Source organism: Kogia breviceps, chromosome 7 (genome assembly GCF_026419965.1).
Source record: "Kogia breviceps isolate mKogBre1 chromosome 7, mKogBre1 haplotype 1, whole genome shotgun sequence".
NCBI classification, from domain to species: domain Eukaryota; kingdom Metazoa; phylum Chordata; class Mammalia; order Artiodactyla; family Physeteridae; genus Kogia; species Kogia breviceps.
Genome location: NC_081316.1, coordinates 22,724,745 through 22,743,988, shown reverse-complemented (window position 1 = coordinate 22,743,988; position 19,244 = coordinate 22,724,745). Strand labels below are relative to the sequence as shown.

Genomic DNA, 19,244 nt, shown 5'->3' with positions numbered 1-19,244 from the left:
GAGCACAGGTCGGGGAGCCAGGCAAGGTTTCCAAATGAGTAACACCTTCTATCTTAGAGGTTAATCCTAGCAGCATTACTGGAAGAAGGCCTGGTGGGGGACAGCAGAGACGGGAAGCTGCTGGAATGGTCTGGAACAGATGAGTTTCTGGGGGTTGATGTGAAAGGCATCAGGTTGAGTGAACAGGATGGGGTGACCTTCAGGAGGGGTGCTGGGTGCTCTGAAGGTCCCGTGGACTTGAGCTGGAAGAGGGCACTGTACCCACCTCTGAGATGAATCAGGGACAAATGTTCTCAGTCCTCGGGTGGTTTCAGTAGAGGAAAGACACACACACACACCCAAGCTCCCCTTTCCATGTTCATCTTCCCTTTTAGGAGACAAAAATGAAGGGATGCCCAATTTCTCTATTACAGTTTACTTCATGCCAGAAATGAAGGACATTAAAAATAAACCTACTAAAGAGGCCAATGTGCTGGAAAACCCTAGTGCATTACCTGGGACCCAGGCCCACACTTGGGGTGTGACGGGCTGCTCGACCCAAGTGGACAGATGCTGAACCTGCCCTTCAGATTGGAGTCCAGTCTACGGTTCCAGGTTGTCTGAGTTCAAGAGGTTCACCATCAGAAGAACGCTTGTGGCATTAAGAGCTTCAGCAAAAAGTCAGGCCAGGCAGCTCCTGCACATCTGTGGCTGGGGTGGCCCTGAGTGCACAGACTCTTATGACCTGGGAAGACACTCCAGGGGCAGCCTCAGGTCGCATGTTCTGGTTCAGCCAAAACTTGTCAACGTGCCCGAGCTGTTCTTCAGGCAGAGGGCTCATCAGAAGCGGGCCGTGACTCCCGTACAGCCATTCTGGTGCGAGGAGTGGCCCTCACTCTCCTAATTTGTCCCAACCATCAAACTGGAGCACAAAGGAGAGAGGAAACGTTATCTGAAAACACACCCGGGCACATCTCGGGGCCTGGAATTGAATTACTTCCTAAAACGGAAGCTCTTCTGTCTGCAAATGCTGCTGTTCAACCAAGTTAAGACGATGCCAGCAGGGCTGGGCAAAACTAGGTGGCTAAATGGAGGGCTTCACTTAAGTAACCAGTCAAGATGTACTCAAGTACATTCACTGTTTGGAAAAGTAATCCAACTTGGACTTCAGCTTATCCCTTAGTGTTTATTCTTGGACAGCAACTCTTTTAAAATAAATAAACCCTTAAAATCGTAACTTTCCACAAATATCTGTGGAACTAGAAAATAGCACAGGTCAAATCCTATAGGACTATAATTCCAAAAGTCTATAGAGGCTACTTGACTTTGTCTTGCTGTTATATGGAAGTAGGAAGTCAGCCACAGAAAGGCTCCTGTGTAAGCTGCCGGGCGGATCTGACCAAGATCTCTACTCCCCTGTGAGCAAGGCATCTGCTATGGTTCCTCTCGAGGTGTAAAGTGTAAGCATCCGCGTTAGCCGGACTCTGCTTCCATTAAGTGACCCAGCAACGTGACTCTAACATTTGATGGTCTTTATTTCCTCCATCTAATGAGATGAGAAATGGCACCGTCCTACATCTTATCCCTAAGAGCCAAACTCTGGATTGAAAGGCAATGATGTCTAATATCATGAAAACAATATAACTGCAAAGTCTTATATCTTTAAAAAGCCTCATATTCTTCTTGCTTTGGTTCAAATTGGTAAGAAATCAGGCTGTAGCCAGAGGCTGGGGGCTTTTGCCAGTGGAGGTGAGAGGAAAGGGCTGACTCATGGCCCTGAGTCCTGAAGCAGTCATGGCCAAAGGGTGGAGAGGTTTCCCAAGACAGCAAGAACATAAACTACAGCATTCTGGTGAAGTCCACTTTCAGCAGTGTTATACCTGGCTGTAATCATAAATAATCCTCTTTGAGACAACTGGACTTCAGATGCTTAATGCTGCCCCCCGCAGAAAATAACCCCTCACATCAAGGCTACACATGCTAACTGATTCTCATGGGAAACTGCATTTTCTGTAACTTCACTTGTTTATAGGAGGTTTGACATCTAGAGAGATCAAGGCTCTGTGACTCTCTATGCTCAGCAGATGATACGTCAACTCCTCTCAGGCTGATTATCTCCTAAAAGCATCATCCCACACAGGTTGAGAGAACTTCAGAATCACATCTGATCCTGGAGTGCTCCTTTAGTTTAGGGTACAGAGACAGCTGAAGTGTGTGTGACGACTGCAGAACGACAGCCCTGTCTGCCTGGACCCTCATCTCCCCTCTGCCACTCAGCAGGCACGAAGCATCGGTTTCTTCATCTCTAAACAGAGGTATTAAGAATCACAGCACCCGATTCATAAGCACATAGATGGTGCCAAACAGTGCTTGGTACAGGGTTAACAGCAATATTACCTATTACTGTTACTGTTTTAGCCAAAGAGGGCGCCACTCCAGGTTGACTAGACCCCAGAGTAGAAGAGATGGCCCCTCCCGTGACTCTCAGCAGTCCCTACCTTTCCAGTTTCCCGCCGGATGAGGTCCCGCATCTCCTCCGTCCAGCCCAGAAGCTCCACCAGCCTTTTCACACCGTGAACCACGTCCCCCAGCTGGACCACATCCCTGCCCCGAGGATGCCGAGCCAGGGACCCGACCAAGTCCCGGTTGATGAGGAGTCGGGGCACCGAGCTCCGCACGGCCTCAGACAAGCTGGCGAAAGGTTCCACCTGAAAAATTGCCCAAACGTGAGGAGCACAGTGCCCGCCCTCCCAAGCCCCCAGGACCTTTCTGCCACAGCCCCTGCGGTCTTGGAGGCACAGCACAGACTGACAGTGAGACCTTGGATGTGGAGAAAACCCAGCATCCGTTTCATTTCTTCAGTAGCGCTCCCACCGCTGGGTCTCGACCCCGCCCAGCCCAGCCTCCCTCTCATCCACGCCCCCTTTCTCTTCCGACATCTCCTGGATCCTGTGGGTCTCCCTGCTGAAGTTCATGCACGCCACCATCTTACCTGCCCTCATCCACACTCACCAGTGACATGACAGCTCATCTATCTGGTCTCGCTCCCTGAGAGCAAGGGCCCGGCGCCTCACAGAGGGGCCACCACTGAGCGGTTCCTGACACACACACTGCAACAGGGCCTGGCACACAGCAGGCAGATCCACTGAAAAACCACACAGCTCTGGGCCTCTGGCTGGCTGGGGCCCCAGGCACAGGTCTTTCCGGCCCCTCTGCCCCGTGGTGCCTGCATCCAATCAGGCACAGCCCACTTCAGGGTCTCATCACGTCCTTTAGAAGTCTCCTGAGCTTCAAATCCAGATGCATCTCCCAGGCACCTCAAACACACGTGTGTAGGCCTGAACTCAGCACCCCTGGTCCAGATTCCCACCCCGGCAAAGGTCCTGACCCCCCACAAAGAGACAGACACCTGCCTCTTCGGTCCTCAAGGTGGCGCGAGGCCCCGAGTCCGGCCGTCCCTCTCTGCCGTCCCCGTAGCCCCACGGTCCGACTGCTCAGCCTCCTGGACACCTGCTCACCTCAGTCCCTGTGCTCAAGTCTCTCTGACCCTAGGGTGACCAGCTACATCCCTGGTTTCACTGCTTCTACACAAGGCCAGTCTCTGTGATACGACCTGGGAGACCTGCTCCCACCTCAGGGGCCCCACACCCCTTCCCCCTGTGCGTGTGCCTATACCTGCACTCTGATACCTCCAACGCTGAGCGTCTCCCCGCTCCCCATTCTAGGCCCGGAACACCTCTGCTTCCTCGCACCTTGAATCCACTCACCTTCCAGAGGTGTGGCCCCAGTGTCTGTCCCACCAGCCCCACCTCCTCTGCCTTGTCCCGCCAGCCTACTCCCACATGTCTGTGCAGCACAAGGCCTGCTGACAAACCTCCAGAGAGGTCCCAAGGATGAGCAGCAGGTCTGCCATGGGGAAGTCAGCCAGATGCAGCAGGAACCTGTGGGGCAGCATCTCCCCAAAGAACACGATGTCGGGCTTCACAACGCCAGTGCAGACCGGGCAGCGTGGGACCCCGTCCACCATCACGTCGGCCTGGGGTGACACAGAGAGAAAGTGGGCCCAAGGAAGCTGTCACAACACACTTTAAAAGGAAAAGGCAAAAACAACTTCTTATTGAGAAACTGTCAAACATTCCACAGATGAGACAGGAGTACCGTGAAGCCCCCTGTATATAATGAACTCAGCTTCAGCAATTATTGACACTCTGCCAGTTTCATATAGCACCCCAGAATCTGGGGAGGTTGCAGTATTTGAAAGCAGATCCTGGACACCATACGATATCCAATGCACAGAACACTACGTTCTGCACCTGGCGTGCTTATCAGAGATATGCAGGTGCTGAGGAAACACAGCTGACCTTGGAACAACACAGGGGTCAGGGGCACCAACCCTCCGTACAACTGAAAATCTATACAGAACTTAGAGTTAGTTAACCCTCTGTACAGATGGTTCCTCTGTATCTGTGGTTCCACATCTGTGATTCAACCAACCACGGATCAAGTCAGTCCTGGAGTACACGTTTATTGAAAAAAATCCACATATGAGTGGACCCACACAGTTCAAACCCGTGTTCAAAGGTCAACTGTACTGATTATATAGTCCTCAGAAGTACTCTGTAGGCATTTGGCCTACAACAGGCATTATTCATTGAAAATGACAGTATAAATTTGTCCCTGATTTTAGCTGAGGTGATCCTGACATCACCTTAGCCCTGAAGACATTCAGGTCGGCTTCAACTCACTGGCTGGAGTTATGAGTCACAGCATTTTCCGCAGACCTCCTCCTTGCAGGCCAAGGTGAAGCAGAGGTAAGCTATTATTATATCCTGCTATACTTGGATTCATGCTTGGGCTAGACATTAGAGGAGGAAACTAAGGAAAAAGACACCTGGCTTCTAACATAAACCTCTACAGCTAATGGGATTTGTTTTTGCAGAGGCTGAACCCAGTAAGGAGCAGGAGAAACAACAGACAAAAGGAATGGATAGTCAAAGACTTCAGACATTAGTGGATACAGATCAAAAACTATATTATGTGTGAATTTTTAAAAGACAGGCCTTGAAATATCTATTGGAGATAGAAAGCTGTACAAAATAATGTTGTCCAGAAAGAACTTCCAGTAATAAAAAGTAGAGTATCGAAAATTAAAGCTCAGTGGAAGGGCTTTATCCTCTATGACAGAATAGAATATTGATAAACTGTAAAGTAGATCAGGAGAAAAACTCAGAATGCAGCACAAAGAGGAGCAAGATGGGATGTAGAAAAGAGCCGCCAAGGGCTGCGGACAGTGTGAACCAGTCTCAGAGATGTTTAACCCAAGGTCCACAGAGAGAGCACAGGACACGGTGGGGCAGTCACTGTCTGAAGGGATCATGACTGAAGATTTTTCAGCAAAAATGAAAGATATCAAACCTCAGATTCAGAAAGCTCTACAATTTTTAAGCAGAATAAACAAAAGGAAATCCATATGGAGACATACCACAGTAAAGTGCAAAACTCCAAAGAGAAAAGTTTTTTAAAATATGCAGAGAATAGATAGCAACAGACTGATTCTGAAGTTGATATGGAAAGCAAAAGACTCACAATAGCCAACACAATCTGGAAGAAGATGATCAATGAAAGAAAAATATGGTAAGTCAGGCTTCATTAAAATTAAAAACTTCTCCTCTGTGAAAGACAATATCAAGAGGATGAGATGACAAGTCACAGACTGGGAGAAAATATGCAAAAGACACATCTGATAAAGAACGGTTATCCAAAATACACAAAGAATTCTTAAAATTCAACAATAAGAAAATGGGCAACCCAGTTAAAAAATGAGCCCAAGACCTCACCAAAGAAGATATACAGATGGTAAATGAGCATATGAAACAAGTTCAACATATATGTCACTAGGAAATTGCAAATTAAACAATGATATTCCACTACGCACCTATTAAGAATGGCCAAAATCAGAACACTGACAACACCAAGTGCTGAATGCACATTCACTGCTGCTGGGAACGCAAAACGGGACCGCCACTTTGGAAGACACAAACTAAACACAGTCTTACCATAGGATTCAGCAATCACGCTCCTTGGTATTTACCCAGAGGAACTGAGAACTTATGTCCACATAAAAACCCGCACATGGGGGCTTCCCTGGTGGCGCAGTGGTTGAGAATCCGCCTGCCATGCAGGGGACACGGGTTCGTGCCCCGGTCCGCGAAGATCCCACATGCCGCGGAGCGGCTGGGCCCGTGAGCCATGGTCGCTGAGCCTGAGCGTCCAGAGCCTGTGCTCCGCAATGGGAGAGGCCACAACAGTGAGGCCCACATACCACAAAAAAATAAAAAAATAAAAAAATAAAAAAAAAATAAATTAATTAAAAAATAAAAACCCGCACATGGATGTTTTTTTTGTTTGTTTGTTTGTTTTGTTTTGTTTTGTTTTGTTTTGTTTTGCGGTATGCGGGCCTCTCACTGTTGTGGCCTCTCCCGTTGCGGAGCACAGGCTCCGGACACACAGGCCCAGCGGCCATGGCTCACGGGCCCAGTCGCTCCGCGGCATGTGGGATCCTCCCGGACCAGGGCACGAACCCGTGTCTCCTGCATCAGCAGGCGGACTCTCAACCACTGCGCCACCAGGGAAGCCCCACATGGATGTTTATAGCAACTTTATTCATAATTACCAAAACTTGGAAGCAATCAAGATGTTCTTTAGTAGGTGAATGGATAAACAAACTGTGTTACATCCAGCAAATGGAATACTAGCTTAAAAAAAAAAAAGTGCTTGTCAGGACATGAAAAGACATGATGGAGGAACCTTAAATACATAATGCTAAGTGAAAGAAGCCAGTGAGAAAAGGCTGCATATTGTATGATTCCAACTCTATGACATTCTGGAAAGGGCAAAACTATGGAGACAACAAAAAGGTCCGTGATTGCCAACCTAAATGTCCATCAACAGAGAAATGGATAAAGAAGATGTGGCACATATACACAATGGAATATTACTCAGCCATAAAAAATAACAAAATAATGCCATTTGCAGCAACATGGATGGACCTAGAGATTACCATACTAAGTGAAGGAAGTCAGACAGAGAAAGACATATATATATCACTCATATGTTGAATCTAATTTTTTTTTTAATGATACAAACGAACTTATTTACAAAACAGAAACAGACTCACAGATTTCAAAAACAAACTTATGGTTACCAAACGGGAAACGTGGTAGGGAGGGATAAATTACGAGCCTGGGATTAACATATACACACTACTATACACCAACAAGGACCTACTGTATAGCACAGGGAACTCTACTCAATATTCTTTTTTTTTTTTTTTTTTTTAACATCTTTATTTGAGTATAACTGTTTTACAATAGTGTGTTATTTTCTCTTTTACAACAAAGTGAATCAGTTATACATATACATATGTTCCCATAACTCTTCCCTCTTTTGTCACCCTCCCTCCCACCCTCCCTATCCCACCCCTCTAGGTGGTCACTAAATACAGAGGTGAACTCCCTGTGCTATGCTGTAGCTTCCCACTAGCTATCTAATTTACATTTGGTAGTGTGTATATGTCCCTGCCACTCTCTCACATCGTCACAGCTTACCCTTCCCCCTCCCCATATCCCCAAGTCCATGCTCTATCTACTCAATATTCTGTAATAACCTATATGGGAAAAGAATCTGAAAAAGAATGAATATATGTGTATGTATAACGGAATCACTTTGCTGTACACCTGAAACTAACACAACACTGTAAATCAACTACCTTCCAATAGAATTTTTTTTTTAAATCAGTGGTTGCTAGGGGTTGTGGGCAGGAAGGGAACAGGGTTGACTGATTAGTGGATACAGGGTTTTCCTTTGGGGTGATGAAAATATTTTGGAATTAGATAGAGGTGGCGGTTGCACGACACAGTGAGTGTACTAAATACCAATAAACTGTACACTTTAAAATGGTTAATTTTATGTTTTGTGAATTTCACCTCAATAAAAAATAAAAGACAGGATCCTGTGCCACGTCGATATTTCAGAATTTCATCTTTATTTAAGATTTTCCACTCTATCTTACTCTACTTTTAAAAACCCATTCTAGGGACTGCCCCAGTGGTCCAATGGTTAAGAATCCACCTTCCACAAGGATATACAACAGAGAAAAGACAGTCTTTTCAATAAGTAGTGCTGGGAAAACTGGACAGCTACATGTAAAAGAATGAAATTAGAACACTCCCTAACACCATACACAAAAATAAACTTAAAATGGATTAAAGACCTAAATGTGAGACTGGACACTATAATACTCTTAGAGGAAAACAGAAGAAGAACACTCTGACATAAATCACAGCAAGATCTTTTTTGACCCACCTCCTAGAGTAATGGAAACAAAAACAAAAATAAACAAATGGGACCTAATGAAACTTAAAAGCTTTTGCACAGCAAAGGAAACCATAAACAAGAAGAAAAGACAACCCTCAGAATGGGAGAGAATATTTGCAAACGAATCAACGGACAAAGGATTAATCTCCAAAATATACAAAGAGCTCATGCAACTCAATATCAAAAAAAACAAACAACCCAATCCACAAATGGGCGGAAGACCTGACCTAAATATACATTTCTCCAAAGAAGACATACAGATGGCCAAGAGGCACAGGAAAAGATGCTCAAAATCACTCATTATGAGAGGAATGAAAATCAAAACTACAAAGAGGTATCACCTCACACTAGTCAGAATAGCCATCATCAAAAAAATCTACAAACAATAAATGGTGGAGAAGGTGTGGAGAAAAGGGAACCCTCTTGCACTGTTGGTGGGAATGTAAATTGATACGGCCACTATGGAGAACAGTATGGAGTTTCCTTAAAAAACTAAAAATAGAACTACCAAATGACCCAGCAATCCCACTACTGGGCATATAGCCAGAGAAAACCGTAATTCAAAAAGACACATGCGGGCTTCCCTGGTGGCGCAGTGGTTGGGAGTCCGCCTGCCGATTCAGGGGACACGGGTTCGTGCCCCGGTCCGGGAAGATCCCACATGCCGCGGAGCGGCTGGGCCCCTGAGCCATGGCCGCTGAGCCTGCGCGTCCAGAGCCTGTGCTCCGCAACGGGAGAGGCCACAACGGTGAGAGGCACGCGTACCACAAAAAAAAAAAAAAAAAAAGACACATGCACCCCAGTGTTCACTGCAGCACTATTTACAATAGCCAGGACATGGAAGCAACCTAAATGTCCATCAACAGATGAATGGATAAAGAAGATGTGGGACATATGTACAATGTAATATTACTCAACCGTAAAAAGGAACGAAATTGGGTCATTTGTAGAGATGTGGATGGACCTAGAGACTGTCATACAGAGTGAAGTAAGTCAGAAAGAGAAAAACAAATATCGTATGTTAAAGCATATATGTGGAATCTAGAAAAATGGTACAGATGAACTAGTTTGCAAGGCAGAAATAGAGACACAGATGTAGAGAACAAACGTATGGACACCAACGCGGGGTGGGGGTGATGGTGGGAAGAATTGGGAGACTGGGATTGACATGTATATACTGATGTGGATAAAATAGATAACTAACGAGAACCTGCTGTATAGCACAGGGAACTCCACTTCAGTGTACAACAGAAACTGACACAACATTGTAAAACAACTATATGCCCCCACCAAAAAAAAAAATCTGCCTTCCAATGCAGGGGATGCAGGTTTGATCCCTGGTTGGGGAACTAAGATCCCACATGCCTGCATGCCACAACTACTGAGCCTGCGCACTCTAGAGCCCACACACCACAACTAGAGAGAAGCCCGCATGCCACAATAAAGAGCCCGCACACCACAACGAAAGATCCCATGCGCCACAGCTAAGACCCGACGCAGCCAAATACATAAATAAATATTTTAAAATAAGTAAATAAAATAAAATAAAAATGTTTAAAAAACCCATTCTAGTATAAAGAAGATGTGTTGTATATAGATATATACAGTGGAATATTAGTCAGCCATTTAAAAGACTGAAATAATGCCATTTGCAGCCACATGGATGGACCTACAGATTATCATACTAAGCAAAGTAAGTCAGAAAGAGAAAGACAAATATCATAGGATATCACTTATACGTGGAATCTAAAATACCACACAAACGAACATATCTATGAAACAGAAACAGACTCACAGACACAGAGAACAGACTTGTGGTTGCCAAGGGGTAGGGAGGTGTGGGAGGGATGGACTGGGAGTTTGGGATTAGCAGATGCAAACTATTATATATAGGATGGATAAACTACAAGGGCCTATAGTATAGCACAGGGAACAATATTCAATCTCCTGTGATAAACCATCATGGAAAAGAATATGAAAAAGAATATATATATGTATAACTGGTCACTCTGCTGTACAGCAGAAATTAAACACAACACTGTAAATCAACTATACTTCAATACAATTAAAAAAAAAAACATTCTATTCCCAAATATTCCCAGAAGTACACAGAGGTGTAAACATGGGTATCATTACTGTATTATTTTTAATAGTAAAAATCACAAACATCATAAAATGTCCCACAACAGGTGAAGTGCTAAATGGAATGCTCTATAGTTACTAAAAACAGTAAGTAGAGTTGTAGTTATTGACACAAAATATCCATGAAATTTTGCTCAGTGACAAAGCATGTTGCACAATATTAATCTTAATGATCCCATTAATGAAAAAAAATTGTAACTGTGTGTGGGTGTAAGTACCCAGAAATGTGCATGTATGCTTGTATATACATATCTTTCTTTTTTTAAGACCTGGAACATTATACACCAAACTGTTAAAAGTGGGTTACAGGAACTGGATGAAGGCAGATTCATTTTTCCCTATATATTTCTCTATTGCCTTATTATTTTTTTTTAATCTGCAAAGATCTTATGGCCCAATAAGTTTATATTTACAGGTACTGGGAGTTAGGACTTGCACATTTTTCAAAAACTGAAGCACCATTGGTTTACAATATTGTGTTAGTTTCAGGTGTACAGCAAAGTGATTCGGTTATACATGTATATATATGTATGTATAAGTGTTCTTTTTTAATTCTTTTCCCTTATAGGTTATTAAAGCTATTGAACGTATAGTTCCCTATGCTATACAGTAAATCCTTTTTGTTTGTATTGCCTTAATTTTTTACAAGTACATATTAGTTTTCTAATTTAAAAATAAAAACATTTTCATAGTATTACTGTTCTGTTGTCCTTCCGACATGATGCTTATGAAACGCCACTTCTCCAGCTTACTCCCAGTGAGAAAGGCAGAAGGGAGAGAACTGTCAGCGTGACAACTCACCCAGAAGTCCTCCCCTGGGAAGGGTCTTCGGCAGACGGTGCAGGTGGCAGAGGCAAAGGATCCGTGAGCTTCTACGAGCTTTGAGGCAGGGATGCCAGACGCTGAAATTCAAACCAAAGCTAAGTGCTGCCCCCAGCTTGGGCACAAGCCCCTTAGTGTAACCTCTGGGCTCAGCAGGCCCTCCAGGAGTCACAGCCCTTGGTGGGAGCCCGATGGCCCCGCCGCTGTCACCTACAAACGACACCCCACTGATCAGAATAAGCTCAGGGGTGAGGCTCCAACATGGAGCCGTATCACAGCTAAAACAAAGCCTGTGAAAACACAGTAGGAAAAACATTTAAGTCCAGATAAAATTACACCCAATACTAAGAAAAACATTTTCTATGCTACAGACACCGAGGAAAAGTGAGAAAGTACTATAAATACATTTCCAAAAACCTGAAGAAAAACAGACAAAAGGTAACTTATCATGAAGTCTTTGTTATCACCACCAGCTTTGGAAGGCTGCAGGCACACAGACCTGGTCCTAGCTGCGGTGGCACCGAAGCGCAGAGCCACACGCTCCCGCCTTCCCACAAGGCCTGCCCTGCTGTGGCTCCAGGAGACAGCTTGTCCCCATGGAGTGTTCACTGCTGCCTATGTGGTTCCAAGCTGTAGAGTCCTTCTAGCAAAGAAACATTTTCCTGGAGTCGAGATAACTCCATTTCTCAAATCACAACACATCCACAGCCTGGCTGAGCTGCTGCTGGCTTGCTGAGAGCTGCCTGTCAGCACCTGTCAGCGTCACTGCACATAAGAAGAGGCCCCAGCAACTGCTTCTCTAGGGTGCACAGCCAGAGGTCAGTATGACAGTATGACCCATGAATCACTGGTTGTGGCCGCCACCTAGACAGTCAAGAAATCACCACACACTGAGTCAGATGATCTTAAGGAATTATTAGTGATTTCTTTGCGTGATAATGATATCATGGTTGTGTTTTAAAAGTCTTTATCTTCTAAAGATATCCATTGCTGGATTTATGTATTAAATTTATGACGAGAGGGATCTGCTTCAAAATAGTTGGGGGTGAGAGAGAAGGTGGGGGTAGGACACAGATTAAACAGGACTAGCCATAAAAAGGTGATGAGGACATGAGGATTCATTACATTCTTCTCTTCATTTCTGTGTGCTCGGAAAATCCCATAATGAAAACTTTGAAAAAGAAATCATCAGGGGACTTCACTTGTGGTCCAGTGGTTAAGAATCCGCCTTCCAATGCAGAGGATATGGGTTTGATCCCTGGTCGGGGACCAAATATCCCACATGCCGCGGGGCAACTAAGCCCGTGTGCCACGACTAGAGAGCCTGTGTACCGCAACTACTGAGGCCACATGCTCTGGAGCCCGTGCGCCACAACTAGAGAGAAGCCCATGCACCGCAACAAAGATCCTGCGTGCTGCAACTAAGACCTGATGCAGCCAAATAAATAAATATTTAAAAATATATACATATGAAAAGAAAAGAAAAATCATCGGATCAGAAGCTCCCAATGTCAACTTTAGTTCTATCCCAAACTCACAGCCCGGAAAATGGGTCCACCAATGAGGTCCCAACAGTGATACTTAAACACACAGAGGACATTTTTGAGGGGGGACAAAGGCAAAACTTTTGGGCTCAAAATCAGCCACAAGGATGGGGAATAAGCACTAGGCCTCAGCCCTACCTAGAAACAGGCACCTGCACCTTCCCTGCAGGAGAGAGAAGATGCGAGACAGGATGGAGGTCTCACCTCTCTCAAGCCCGTCGATGTTCTGTGTGTAGAGCCGCAGAAGCAGGCCCTTGTCATGGAGCAGTCGCAGGAAGTAGTGAGCAGCATTGGGCCTACGGTTCCCAGGGTACAGCTCCTTGGCAAAAGTGAAAAACGGCTTGGGATCACGCAAGAAAAATGAGAGCTCAAAAATGGCCTCGGGGTAGGGGATCTTGTACTGCTGGAGCATGCTGTAGTAGCCGGTCCCTGGAGATCTGCAGAGAGAAGCCAGAGGCTCTGAGCCCTGAGGAGAGAGCGGGAAGTGGAGCGAGCAGAGGCAGCCAGGGAAGCGCGGGGACTGCACGGGCACCTGAAGTCTGGGACGCCGCTGGGTGTGCTGATGCCGGCCCCGACCATGACCACCGCCCTCTGGCAGGCTCTGGTTTTCATCAGCTCAGCGATGTCCTGCAGGAGAAACTTCTGACTGTGGCCTCCACTTCCAGAGACACTGGAGGCACTGGCAGAAAAAGACACGGGCCTTCCTCCACATGCAATACTGACAGGAAAAGGAGAGCAGCCAGGTAACCGACGATAATCCGGTTCCTGCTAGCAAGAATGAGCATGTCTCCCCTCCCCCAACCCCACCACTGCGAATGACCACACACTTGCCTCCTGCCCCCCAAACGACCACCTTTCTTAGCATGGATAAAATACAAACTCAGAAATCCAGACGTATTTCAGGTTAATGGGAATTGTGCTAATAAGGAAAGTATCATTTCACAATTCCTGTTATCAAAGGCTAGTGCTGAAGGCTCAAGCTAGAGACAAGAGCATCCTTTTGCGGGGTCTCTGGGGATACTCTCTGCAGAGCCATACACCCTAACACACCTGGGATGTGACAAATACTCAGTGACATCGAAAGAAAGTTAAACATCTCAGACTTTACACCAAATATTACCAGGATGATAAGTGGGTTCAAGAGACCATTCCAGAAACAAACATTCATATCCTAACAGTGAGGGATTCAAACTGCTGCAGAGACTTCAACGTTCACAACTATTCAGGAGGCTGCTCATATTACATGGCAGCCAAACAAATCACATAACCCAAGCAAGGCAGTGGGCAGACTGGACCTCGGGGGTCTCCCTGCAAAACTCTAGAAGGCTTCCCAGGTCATCTCCAGAAACCAGGAGCTGAGACACTCACAACAAGTTTAACCTTTAGGGGTATGAGATGGTCTTCCACCAGAAAAGAAGAGCAATATACACAATAAACAAGTCATAGGCTTCGGAGAGGCACCAGGGCTCGGTAAGTGACTCCAAACCCAGGAAAGCACCAGGAAGAAGACAAGGGCAACACAGACAGCATAGAGCCTGGAGGGGCACCTGAAAAACGTCCCACTGAAGCAAGCCTGCAGCCACTGGGGGCGCGCAGGCTAGAGACGAGTGTGGGTCTGAAGGCCTTCTGGGTTTACTGATCTGCTCTCGGGGCCCTCACCTGGCAGCTGCCTGAGCTGTACAACTTCATCACCTCCTGGTATCATTCTGGCAGCTCACCCAGAGTTCAAGATGGCCAGCCCCACCGCACAGGGCACCTTCCTCACACCCCAAGGGCTGGCAGCTACCACACCCATCCTCCAGGAGAAGGGCCTGATGACCCGCCTCCAGGACATTGCCTGCCCTCCCTCCCTCGCTCCCTCCCTCGGTGTAGATCCCACCACCCTGACAGGAAAAGAGATTAAACAAACTGAAATTACAACCCTCCCAAATGACTGATAAATCTAAAGTGAATACAGACATAAAAACAGGAGGGCTTCCCTGGTGGCGCAGTGGTTGAGAGTCCGCTTGCTGATGCAGGGGACACGGGTTCGTGCCCCGGTCCAGGAAGATCCCACATCCCACATCCCACATCCCACATGCCGCGGAGCGGCTGGGCCCGTGAACCATGGCCATTGGGCCTGCGCGTCCGGAGCCTGTGCTCCGCAACGGGAGAGGCCACAACAGTGAGAGGCCCAGGTACCACAAAAAAAAACAAAACCAGGAAACAGAGTATTTCTTACTCATTTGTGATACAAGCAAGAGATACGCACCCTAAAAGCACATCTTTAGATACAGGTCAGGACAATCCAGAGCTTCTCTTCCAGGAGTGTGACCCTAACTCACTCCCTTGTTTGCTCTGTCTTTGGTTTTTCTCTTGTTCCTGCAAAATCTGCACAGACCCACCTGCTTACACACTGCGGGTGAGGTTTGCCCAGACACCCTCTGCCCCCAGAGCACCCTAATATCTTAGCACAACACACCCCGCCCCAGTGATGGCTTCAACCCTGCTACTCCCTCTCACAGACCCCTCCTTTCCTGGTCCTTGTACACACCCTAAACCCAGCTCCTTTGCCTGAAAAGACCTTTTCCACCTCAGCATGTCCAAAGTCTCCCAGAGTCAAGGCCACCTCCTTCATGAAGCCACTGCTGGACCCAGTGAGAAGTCACTTCCCCCTCCTCTGAAAGGTGACAGTACTGGTTCTCCCTCCTCCCTTTAGGGTCTGTCACCCCTTCCCTTCCTGCACTCTCACACTCCACTCTGGGGTAAATGACAGTGCAACTCAGGGGCTTGCTGGCCACTCAGTCCATTTGTGATGCCTCTCCCGACACACAAAGCATCATCTTGGTTTTCCGAAGAACAGACCTCAGAAAGGTGTGCAATGAGAAAGAGGGACGTGGCAAGGGAAGGCAGGGCTGAGGGCACCAAAAGGAGAGGCAGAGCCCTAGCTCACTGCCTGTCTCATCAAGCCACTCAAGCACCCTGAACCTCAGCTGCCGAAGCTAAAAGCAAGGGAGCCAGGGACGATTCCTACAGTCTTTTGAAAAAAATCCATAGCTGTAAACCTCCCAGCAGAAAGTACAGGAAATACATACATCAGGGAAAACAATGCTTCCCCACTCCTCCCCAGGCTCTTGCGGAGACGCCCCCAGATTCTGAAGAAAGTTCTGCTGCATCGAAGACTTGCATAAAAAGCACCTGTCAAGGCAGCTCTTGAGTGCAAGTCAATGAAATCTCCAAAGGGGGTTTTCCAGTGAAAACCAGTCAGATGGTTAGGAAGGAAAGAGAAGGTTCTGGTTCCAACTACAGCTATTAAGTGCCCCCCTGCACACAGCATCAACAACATCTATTCACCTAAGGTCCTCACCCAAACATTTACTGAGCTCCTCCTAAATGCAAATTATTATGAGAAATACAAAAGGAATGAGAGGGAAGTTGTGATACTGTGATTTATAATAAATATATATTTTGGTCTCTGTCCCAGAACCCTCTGAATTTCCTAAGAGCAATGGGAGCATCTTTTGTTACAATATTTGGTCTTTTGGCCTCAGTTCCTAAAATCACTTCAGGGCCCTGAAGGTGAAATGGGTGTCTTGTTATTCACAACAAGCCTCTTACAACTACACTGAGTTTATGTTAATGAGGTGACTATTCGAAATCCCCTAAGGATGGGGATATTGTTGCCAGGGGAACCGACCACAATTAGAGGGTTGGCCCTCTAATTTCATGGCCGCCTCCATGAAAACCCAAAAGGAGGGGGTTCAGAGAGCTGCCAGGTTGGTGAACCAAAAAACTTCCACGTGCCAGGCCCTAAACTCCACAGGGACAGAAACTCCTGCATTGAGAACCCTTCCAAACCTCGCCCTATATACATATCTCTTCATCTGGCTGTTCATTCATATCCTTTAATATCCCTTATAATAAACCCACGATCTAGTAAGTAAACTGGTTTCCTGAATTCTGTGAGCCACTCTAGCAAGTGAATCCAACCAGAGGAAGGGGTCGTGGGAACCTCCAATTTGCAGTCAGTTCGTCAGAAGGACAGGGGAACCTGGATTGGCAGCTGAAGTGGTGTCAGTCTTGTGTGACTGAGCTCTTAACCTGAGGAAGCTGGTGCTATCTCCAGGCTGACGGAGTCAGAATTCAGTTAAATTTGACACCAGGTCAGTGTCTGTGGAAAAGTGGAGAGTTGCTTGCTGGTGTTGAAAAAATACCCATATTGTAGAAGTCATTACCATTGTTGAGTGCCTACTTGCGTGCAAGGTATTACTCAGGGTACTTGATGTGTATTTCTCATCTACATAAGTAAAACGTCTGTCACTGAAAAACACATGGCAGAATTTTACCGAATGTCTAGAATATACTGAGTGACTTAAAGTATATGCTACATGGAATGAGATTTACTGGGAGTAGGGCCACTCTGGCGAGCAAGCAGGGTGCTGCCTGGGAAAGGGCAACAAAGGACAATTTCTTTTAAGAGCCCTAAAATACAGACTCGAAAGGCACAAATTCCAACTTGCAGACAGACTGTGCAAATGGACTGCTCTTCACAGGCACCCTCAAGCCTTCTGCTTGATGGCGGGGGCAGCGGGGTGGGGGAGTGAGAGCAGGGTTTACTGAATGATAGCGGTCTCCTGATCAGCACCTGGTAGCCCAGGTCGCTCTTTAGCCATGCCTCACCCACAGAACTGCCTGCAGATTCTGAAACTGGAATCAGCTCCATGGAGGCAACAGTTTGTCTGACCCCTGCTCCATCCTCGCACCTAGAACAGTCTGGTAGATAATGAGTCCAGTTAAAAGTTTCTTGGATGAAAGAAAGACTCCTCCTTGGTATTTCTTTATTAAACTCTTCGATATTTCTGGTAGTTGTGTACGAAGGCATTAAATGAACGTACCATTATTTACGTACACACTTGACCATTAGTGGGCATTTAAGTTAGTTTCCTAACTACTCTGATTAGCAACTATGGGCCTTAAGATTTTTCCACTTGTAGGTTCAGTTCCTAGACAAGGACTCAAAATGTGCAATTATCGTGTAGGGGTAGGGGTATGAACATACGCTGGTGGGAGTATTAACTGCACGACCTTTACGTGGGGCAAATAAGATGTAGACGCAGGAGTTCCACTACTAGAAATTTATCCAAAAAGTGAGGTACAAACAAGGTTATTCAACACAGCATTATCTGTAATAACTAAAGATTAGAACCCATTTCAACAAGAGACTGGTTAAAGTATAAGACATCCATATAATGGAATTCTACAGATTAGTATAAAAGGCTCAGAAAACATTTATGTTTAGAATGGAAGTAACCCCAAGACATGTTAAGTAAAAAAGGACAGGTACAGAATAGAATCTAACTAAAAAGGGGGCGGGATGTCAAGAATTATCAAGTAATGTTGCTTATACATGCCCAAAATACCCCGGGAAGAAACGAAAAACCAATGCCGTGGGTGTCTCCGGAACACCCTTCAGGGCCGCGTGAGCAGGGACTTGCCATTTTCAGGTCCTCCAATCGTCCCGCCGACCACGCAGGGGGAAGCCTGACTCCTCCGCTCGCCTGAGGGGGGTCAGTCTCCGCCCTGGGCCCCGCCCGCCACCCCCGCCCGCCACCCCCGCCGCCGCCGCCACCCGGAACAAACCGAGGCCGGCGGGTCCAGGGCCGCGCACCTCCCAGGCCCCAAAGCCTGAGGGCAGGAGCAACTGAACATGCCCACAGCGCCATATTCCTCCGCAACCCGAAACGTCAGGTGCCCAGAGGTCACGTGCGCGCTCCACCCCCGAGCGCACCCCACCCCCGAAAGTCCCTCCCCTGCAAGCCCTTATCACACCCTCTCGCTCTTTCCCCACCTCCAGCGCGCCCCGCCCCTCTCGGTGCACCCTCGCCCCGCCCCAGCGCGTCCTTACCACCCCCTCGCGCTCTCTTTCCCCGCCCCCCAGCGGGCCCCGCCCCCGCAAGTCCTTGCCACAGCCTCGCGCTCTTTCCCGGCCCCGGCACCCCAGGTGGAGGTGGACGCAAGGTGGGGCCGGTTTCATAGTCTGATGATCTCCCTCCTCTGGTACCCGAGACCAAACCAGGAACCTGCATTTCTCTACCCTCGCTCCCACCTTTTTTCAATTGAGATGGCGATGCTAACTAACACTTTGGGAGTGCTTTTTATGGACAGGCATCATATGTATACTTGGTCCTCGCAAGCCACTACCAGGAAGGTAGTATTGTTATCATCCCACTTGAATCGGGAACATTGGGTCACAAAGGCCGAGGCCACACAGCCAGTCAATGGCTGGTTCGACCCAGGCGCCCATACTCTTCAACGCCACAGTAGCACGGCCAGCTGGCAGGGGATTCCGGTACAAACCCTGAGGAGAACTCGGCCCGAAGGAAATAGGCGCGGTTACCATGA

General features: G+C 47.0%; 1 protein-coding gene across 9 annotated transcripts; it reads right to left on the bottom strand.

The window, feature by feature from the left end:
• Positions 1-344: 344 nt before the first annotated feature.
• SIRT3 (sirtuin 3) lies at positions 345-19,223 on the bottom strand. 9 transcript variants are annotated; one of them, XM_067038004.1, is made up of 7 exons: positions 18,807-19,223; positions 13,396-13,581; positions 13,068-13,300; positions 11,299-11,399; positions 3,854-4,015; positions 2,478-2,687; positions 345-901 (listed from the first exon to the last, which is right to left on the bottom strand). In XM_067038004.1, exons 1-7 carry the CDS (start codon positions 18,926-18,928, stop codon positions 872-874), a joined length of 1,044 nt encoding a protein of 347 aa, XP_066894105.1. In that variant the 5' UTR covers positions 18,929-19,223; the 3' UTR covers positions 345-871. The 9 variants fall into 9 exon arrangements, with proteins under 9 accessions (XP_066894105.1, XP_058924679.1, XP_066894106.1 ...); XM_059068696.2 differs by lacking the exon at positions 18,807-19,223 and adding an exon at positions 18,483-18,612; XM_067038005.1 differs by lacking the exon at positions 18,807-19,223 and adding an exon at positions 18,483-18,603 and having other exon boundaries at positions 13,396-13,542.
• Between the last annotated feature and the right edge of the window lie 21 nt (positions 19,224-19,244).

What these genes read in the sequence shown, in the direction of transcription:
- SIRT3 (XM_067038003.1), bottom strand. Translation starts at nt 18,565, where the DNA reads ATGGCGCTGTGGGCATGTTCAGTTGCTCCTGCCCTCAGGCTTTGGGGC. An exon ending in GATTGGAGGACCTGAAAATG is followed by an intron (nt 13,491 to 18,337) that starts GCAAGTCCCTGC and finishes TTTCTCCTGCAG; the next exon opens with GACATCGCTGAGCTGATGAA. An exon ending in TCCCAGGGGAGGACTTCTGG is followed by an intron (nt 4,016 to 11,298) that starts GTGAGTTGTCAC and finishes GTGTCACCCCAG; the next exon opens with GCCGACGTGATGGTGGACGG.